Source organism: Triticum aestivum, chromosome 6D (assembly GCF_018294505.1).
Source record: "Triticum aestivum cultivar Chinese Spring chromosome 6D, IWGSC CS RefSeq v2.1, whole genome shotgun sequence".
Taxonomy (NCBI): Eukaryota; Viridiplantae; Streptophyta; class Magnoliopsida; order Poales; family Poaceae; genus Triticum; species Triticum aestivum.
In genome coordinates, this window is record NC_057811.1 from 341,252,028 (window position 1) to 341,260,378 (window position 8,351).

At 43.0% G+C, this 8,351-nt stretch overlaps 1 protein-coding gene across 1 annotated transcript; it reads left to right on the forward strand.

Moving 5' to 3' along the window:
* The first annotated feature begins 2,092 nt into the window (after positions 1-2,092).
* Positions 2,093-5,547, forward strand: LOC123141602 (protein SPT2 homolog). The gene is made up of 10 exons (XM_044560702.1): positions 2,093-2,723; positions 3,002-3,073; positions 3,230-3,516; positions 3,603-3,705; positions 3,797-3,877; positions 3,967-4,093; positions 4,182-4,678; positions 4,832-4,941; positions 5,111-5,200; positions 5,326-5,547. Exons 2-10 carry the CDS (start codon positions 3,044-3,046, stop codon positions 5,429-5,431), a joined length of 1,431 nt encoding a protein of 476 aa, XP_044416637.1. The 5' UTR covers positions 2,093-2,723; positions 3,002-3,043; the 3' UTR covers positions 5,432-5,547.
* The last annotated feature ends 2,804 nt before the right edge of the window (positions 5,548-8,351 follow it).

Consider the following 8,351-nt stretch of genomic DNA (forward strand, 5'->3'; position numbering starts at 1 on the left):
TACCCCCGTCCTGGTTTATAAGTAGGATTTAACTAATAAAATACGAATGCATGTCGCCAAAGATTATATAGTTGGATTCGTATTTGAACATAGTTTCCAATTATATAATTTTTATAACATGCATTAACATTTTGTTGGTTAAATTTGAGGGCAAAGTATGTCACAGAATATAAAGGGGACTATAGACCAAGACGGAGGTAGTAGCACACGGCCGCTCTCTACGCAGCGACGCAACTGTCGGCCGGCTTGTAGGCAACCATTTCCTGCGTGTTCAACTGCTCTATGTGTGTGATTGCTTGCGGTTGAGGCGGCCGCGGCGCGCTCTGCTCTCGCGTCCCTCCGGGTGCTCTGCCCTCGTCCCTCCACGTGCGCTGCCAGTGTTTGGGGCCGGCGCACGATCACGCATGTTCGTGTGCATGCGGTTGCGCCGTGCGCGGCGCGACAATGCAGTTACCCGCTGCAAAAACTGCCATGCGGACACGCCGAGAATCCAGGCCGCCCGGCCCCCATTTATTCCTGCGGCCATTTACCTTCATCTCTCGAGTCACACGACATAATAAGCACACCCACGACGACACATACAGAGAGGACATCTAGCGGTTCCAAGTGGTCGGCTTCGACCTCGAGTACACCATCGGTCGTGCCGGGCACGATCAGAAGGTTGTCGTCGCCCAGTTGTGTGTGCGACATGACGTCCTCATCTACCACTACCACCTGGCCACAAGGCCTTGCGAGCGTTTCTCCAGGTTTATCAACAGTTTCGACTACAATCTTGCTATGGTGGACACCACCAACGATCTAAAAGCGCTCAAGGTTTCGGGCTTGAAATGTTAGAATCTTGTCAACATCCAGGACCACTACAAGGTCTGGGGCAGCGACAACAACAAAAAGAACTCCCTGGTTGACCTCGCCTCGGCCATCATCGACTCGTACTACATAAAGATGAAGGTTGAGAGCAAGAAGGACAAGAACGCCTGGCACAGTGTCTGGCATGAGAGACTGGATGAACAACACGTCACGTACGCGGTCAAGGACGCGTACACAAGCTACGAGATGTACAAGCGGATCTTTGACATGAGGGAGCATACGAGGGATCGAGCCACATAGCAGTGGCGGGAGCATCACAAGAAGTAGATGAATAGATGATCATTTCTCCTAATTTAGAATGCATACAATTGTTTATTGAGGTGTGTGTGAATTATTTGTATAGTCACTTATGTAATTCTTCTGTAGACAGAGCAAATCACACGACTTATTAGCAGCAATCGTCTATGTTATTATTTGTCTTCACACGCATTTCTTATTACGGACCTGTCTGGCTGCCCGTTTCTGTTGTTCTGCATCATCGCAAACAGTTTTTCTGACTTAACCGTTTGCCACTCATCGTACACGTAATTCCAATATGAACCGTGTTTGATGTCACCGCCGTCGCAAACGTTTTGCATCTTTTTTTACGGTTTTATTACATCACCGTCTGTGATTGATGCATCGCACACAGTTTCGTCGAAGGGTCTCTGATTCGACTGTCGCGTTTGGACTATCCTGCAGTAGTGATAGTCTCTCTGGTCCTTTTCACTACTCCGCATATAAGATTTGTCTGAAATCAAGCTTCCATAAAGTTTGACCAACTTTATAAAAAATACATCAACATTCACAACATGAAATCACTATTATTAGATGCATCCCGGATTTAATTTTCATATTTGTCTAACTTTGGTGTTGTAGATGTTGATATTTTTGCATATAAATATGGTTAAACTTTACGACTTTAAAAAAATCTTATATGCACAGTAAAAAAAGACCGGAGGGAGTAGGCAAATAAATGGATCACCAATTGACCAAAGATATACTACCGCACCTTAAAAAAGAAAGATATACTAGCGCAGCGCGCGCGAGCGGTTCAACAGAAAGTACGGATGCCGATCATGCATTAACGACCGGAAGTTCCCTATTATCGGAGATGACCCTATAATTAGGGCAGAGCTACTAAAAACAGGAGCATGTTTTATGGGGCAAAAAAGGAGTATATACGGCAAAACTCTTAAAACACCCTATTTTTGACTGAAAAATCGGTCATTTACGAAACCTAACGACCGACGACCGACCGCCACGATTTTTCAGCAGATAATCTCATCTTTTTTCCCATTAATTCGGGATCAGATCCTACAATCACGCCCAGCAATGTTCAGTCAGCGATCACCACGAACGCACCACGAACGCTGGCACTGACCACGATCCTGCCCTCTCCCTGGCACGTGGTGGCGTGGGGAGAGGCGCTTGTGCCGAGGAGGGGAGGGCTGGAATTGGAAGCTACAAAGACGCTCCGGTCGACCTACGTTACGGACGCGGGATATGATGGACCGGTGATGTTGCGGATTCCGCGGGCGCGCGCGCGCGGTGGAAGGCCTTCCCTTCCCACCACCAACGATCTGACTGGATCGGCCGTGGCTCGCCGATCGATCGCGATCGCGCTATATTGGCGTAGCGCGGAAGCGGCATTGGCTCCCACCCCGGTCTCGTACGATGATAACATGGGATGGGCGAGGCGGCTGCCGCTTCTCCTCGTCCCACTCCCGCTCCCGCATGGAGGAGGAGGCGCGTCGGGAATCTCCCGCTATAAGTACCGAGGGCACCCACCCCCGCCCACGCGCGCGCGGCTCCCTCAACCAGACGAGACGCCCCAAGACCCCCGGACGCGACGCCCCTCCTCGATCGATCGCCAGGTGAGCTCTCTCGTTCCGAGGCGGTTGTTGCGCTGCGCGTCTAGCTAGGGTTCTTGGTTTTTCGCCGATCGAGTCGCTGGATCGATCCCCGGAAAACGTCTTCTCGTCCTATTAGACGGAATCTTTCCGTCGGTACAAATTCGTTTCCTTTTATTCAGAGAATATTTGCATGCGATCTTGCTTCTTCTTGCTGAACACGATCAAGGATTTTTCGATATGTTGCACGAGTATGATTTTACTAGTAGGCTTATAAACACCTTATCCGATCGTTCTTGTAGGCATTACTCTGAGTTTCATACGACAAGATCGCCGCCTCGGAGATGGCGGGCTACGACGACAATGAAACCAACGTAAGATCAATCTCTCTCTTTCTATTCGAATACATCCTTAATTTGCCTCTTCATCATTGGAGATCGTAGCACAAACGCAGCCGCGAGCCATCACTTCCGATAGCAGATTGCATCCTTTAATTCTAACCTAACCTATGCGAACACATGTGTATCCAGGTAGTGGAGGATGAGTACGACGACCTTGATGATTTCATCGTCGGAAGTGACGATGAGGGCGACAATGTGGCCGAGGAGGATGAAGAGGAGCTGCCCGAGGCTGAGGAGATAGAAGTGGAAGAACAGTACGAGGAGGAAGAGGAAGAAGAGCCGCCTGCTGGCACGCAGGAAATCCTTTCCTTCAGGGAGCAATTGAAGGCCAAATTAAGGAAACAACATCAGTCTAACGGTGCCAACTACGGGAACCCTAGCTGCTCGTCGTCTGATCAACCGCCGGTCAGGTCCAGGTGAGTTTTCGCTCGGTCTATTGTTTTTTATTTGATTATAGCATCCTCTTTCAGTTGTTAACGGCGTCAGTGATAACTTGTTGCAGATTTGGCAACTTCTTTGGGCCGTCCACGCCAGTACTTGCTCCCCGGCTCATCGAGGCGGGGTGCTCATCGATAATGCAGGAGAACCAGAACCTGCCGTCCAGAGTATGTCCTGATGATTAAACTGTTTTGATCCTGAAGTATGTAACTCTTTGAACTGTCCGGTGACTCACCCGAACATCAAAATTGTCTGCAGAAACATGCCGCTCCGTCGTCGTCTTCGAAGACACAGCCAAGTGCGAGCGCCCATGAGCAGAAACCCAAGATCGTACCTCAGGTCTCAAGGGTTCCAAACTTTCAATCGACATTACCAGATTGTTATGCGGTTCAAATGTGAGTGATAATTTGAGGGTTTGGCATTTGCAGGTGAAACGTAAGGTTGACACCCTTCGCAAGAACAGGGACTACTCGAACCTGTTCTCGGACGATGCCGATACCGCTTCCCCAACAGAGGAACACACAGAAAATAAGCCTGTCATGGCCCTAAAATCTGGTGAGTATGAACACAGTAGATCTTTCCAGAGCCCAAACAAATTCGAATTTATGTGTGCTTAATTCGTTTGACATTATATATGGTATAGAAGTCGAAGCTCATCCGATGAAGACGAAGCATTCTGCTGCGACAAACAAGAAGGTGCTCACAAACCATCCTGCCAGACCATCAAAAGACCATGGATCCATCCAGAACCACGCGCAAACAAACAAGGTGGTCTCTCAGGTGAAGAAGGAGCCACTCCCAAACGGGAGGAAACCGATTGCTGCTGCCAGGAATGGATCCAGACCACCCAACGGCACCACCAAAGCTCGTCCAGGGTTGGAGCCATCCTCAAATGGCCAAAACCCGCAGCGCTCGATGCAGAGCAAGAGCCCGCAGACGTTGCCTTCTGCCCAGCGGCAGCAGCAGCGGCGACCAAAACCACAGGGTCAGAGGCAGCAGAACTGCACCCCTCCTTCGTCGCAAGTTCGAAGGGTGAATTCTTCTGTGCAGGGCCAGCAGCCTGCGCACAAGGGTTCTGCTCTGCCTCGGGACAGAACAAAATTAGAGCAGAAGCAGCTGGCTCCTTCCTCCAAACCAAAGGTGACATTTCTTGATTTGTCTCTTGTGCTTTTGCTCTCAGTACCTTCTTTATATTTAAAATCATACCAATATGATAATAATCCTATCAAGACTACGGAAATATCACCAGCCATTCAGGAATGTGTATCTGAATCTGTTCCTGCTTGTTTGCAGCCATCTCCAACAAGTGCTGTTTACAGTGATCCCGCAAAGAAAAAGGGTGTAGTGAAGAGGAAACTCAGTGACGCTGAGAAAGTTCGTCAAATGGTCAGAGATGTGTTCAAGTATGGTTTGCTTATTGTTAACCTAGTCTTTGATATTATTATTACCCTTATTGTTTATTCACCGACCTCGATCCGGGCGGTGAAGTAGTTCTAGCCCACTAGAGATGAAGCTGAGCAATTTGTGTGGTGCTTCTTCGCTGATTGCTGCTACGTTTGTGCTTATGTGCAGCTACGACCCGGGCAAGTATGGCAAGGATGTAGATGATGATAGGGACATGGAAGCAGGTTATGCCAGCATACAGATGGAGGAGAGAAGAAGGTACGTACTTATCAAATTTGCCTTCTTACCGAAAAGTACAGGCTTGCTTTCTTTTTCGTTGCAAACGATGGTTTTGCCTAAACCATGCTGATTTTTCCCTTTCCTTATTTGCTTTGGACATCCAGTGCAAAGATTGCAAGAAAAGAGGATGAAGAGGAATATCGCCGGATTCAGGAAGAAGAGCAGCGCGAGCGGGCGAAGAAGAAGAAGAAGCAACGTACAGAATCGTAGACAATTCCATGGCTAGATTGTATTACCCTAGTCATATAGTGTTCTTTTATAGCTTGTAAGTTCCAGGACATCAAGTTAAGGACCGTCATATCTCATGAGTACAAGACGTGACTACATTTTGACGGTTCATATTGGTTCTGCAACATGGTAGTTTTTTAACAAACATAGATTGAATTTGGAATTGTGACAAAAAAACTGAAATAAAAAGAATCCAAAAATTTAGAACATTAGTTTTACTTTTCAGTAACAAATTTGGAACAAAAAATGGAAGGGAAATTAAAAATAGTACAGTTTAAAGAAACTGAGGTGGACAATAATAATCTATTACTTATTATTTAAAATTTTGAATAAGAAACAACGGATCTTTAACCAAAAGTACAAAAAGGAAAGTTTTGAGATGCTTTCAACTTCTGCGCTCTAGGCTTGGGCTACGAGTTTTAAGGAGATCCTTGAGAATTCGAACCATGCGGTGGACATTATATTAAGACAGATTGAGAGAAAATGCAAATACAACAATAAAAAGGAACCATCAAATTATTACAGAAATTAAAGTAAGCATGCTATTCTAAATTGAAGTCAAGTCAATCTTTTAGTGTATGTATTATATGGCTTCATTACATCTATCTATACCAATATAAAAAGATTCAACTTATCTAAGCCATCAAACCATGTCAGTCAATCGACCTACTACCTCCGTTTCAGTTTACAAGTCCTACGTGTATACCTAGATTGCCAATTTTATCATCCTAATATAAACTATATAACACAAAAATTGTACCTTTTGAAAGTAGAAACTCCGAAGTTTGTATTGGTATATTTTTTGTAATATATGACTTGTATTAGGTTGGTCAAATTGACGATCTAGGGGTACGTGCACGCCCTGTAAACTGAGAGAGGTAGTAAATTATTAGCGTGCATTTAATGTCATACCAAATATGAACGGCAGCACTAAGCATGTAATTCACCTATAATTAATATCCAGCCTAATATGAGTGTGCAATTAATAGACTATCTAATAACAGCGATTGCACGTACACATTTACTCCTTTATAGAAAGGAGATAAAATGAGAAATCTTTGCCATCCAATTTGGTTAGAATATTGTGAAGTATAAGTGACAAAAATTTCTTTGTAGGAATGTTTTATCAATTCATTTTCATTTCATTTGTATCCTGGCAAACCCGTACTTTCGTTGAAATGGTCTCTAAGTAATCCACATTCTTGCTTACATAAACATCCACGCTGAAATAACCAACAAAAGGCCTGCAGTAAATGACCTGAACTACGTGCAACAACTAATGAAGAACAAAACGACCATACTCGCTTTCCTTTTGTATTAAATTTTTAATGAGGTAAATACACGGGTGGTGCTTAAACTTGCCACGGATGTTCACTTTAGTGCCTGAACTTGAAAAATACATTAAACTGATTCTATAACTTGACAAGGAGGTGCAAATACGGTTCAAATCTCATATGTATACGCCCAGTGGCGGAGCCAGGAAAAATGAGTGAGGAGGGCCAGAGTGTCCTTAATCCTTGTTAAGGAGGGCCAGCCTACTACATTACACTAATTTAGTAACCCAAAATCATCTGTATACATGCATATTAGGCATAACTCACTGTTGTTAGGGGGGCCAGGGCCCTTGCTGGTCCCCCTGTCTCCGCCACTGTATACGCCCACGGTGCTGATGAAGCTTTCCAGCATGTCATTTTTCTTGGAAAGCCCCCTAACATTTTTTCTTACAAATAGGTCCTCAAGTAGAAACATCACACATTTGTAAAACGAAAATAAAACTGTTCTGCCGGGGATTTGAATTTTAAACCCGTGGCCTGCTTTTAGCATGCAGGCGTGGCCAGCCAGTCCGCCGCTTCAAACTTACTGTGGTGAATGGATTCATATGATTTATATACACTAGGCGGAACAACATAAATTAACAGAATTTATTCCAGCAAAAAATAGTGTCGCGTCTGTGATTCAAACATCCGAGGTTATATAGCATCCTCGGATACCACTCCAACCAAAACGATCTCATGTTTCTATAGTATAATTAGTATATATGACTGTAAAACAAATATAATTTAAAAGGATTTAAAAATTTACATTTGATTTTAAAAAGAATTCATGTGTTATTTTATAACATATTCATAAAAAATTAAATATTTATAGAATTATAAAAATTTTATTTGATTTAAATATTATTCATGTGAGGATCTGCAATCTAAGAATTTATTTCAAAACACACAAACTTTTATGTATTATATAATTTTTTAAAACAACCCAAAATAATTCTTAAAGCATGAAACTTTCATGTACTACATGAATATTTTATAAAAAACGTGGAATTTTATTAACTTATATGAGAATTTAGTTAAATATACAAATGTTTAAAAAATTACTTTAATTTTATTTAAAATCGAACATGTTTTGAAAATATACAAATATTTTCAGAATTTGTAATTTAGCAATGTTTATTCTGTAAAATTATTTCCTAGATATTTTATGAAATTAAATTAACTTTGTAAATATATTTTATGTTAATTATAGATTACTATTTATAAAACACGATTATCATTTACGTAGTTTTTTACAAATTTTAAAATGAATAAACGAACACATTGAAAATGGGCTGAAACGTGGTTCATTTTACCCACACAAGTGCATTTTGTTATAAAGGTAAATTTATCCTTTGTGGTATTACATCTCGTGTGTTTGAGTGGTATGTGTGGCCGCTATATGGCCTTACGGTGCAGGTTTGAATAATAAATTTCTTGGTTTATATTGGTCAGCCGTCGATATATAAAGAATGTGAATATAACGTGACAGTAAAGTGATTGGGTCTACTGGCTAGCCACACCTACATGTGAAATATTGGTCGCAGGTTCGAACCCTCACCGTCTAGTTCTTTTATAGTTTGTGTTGT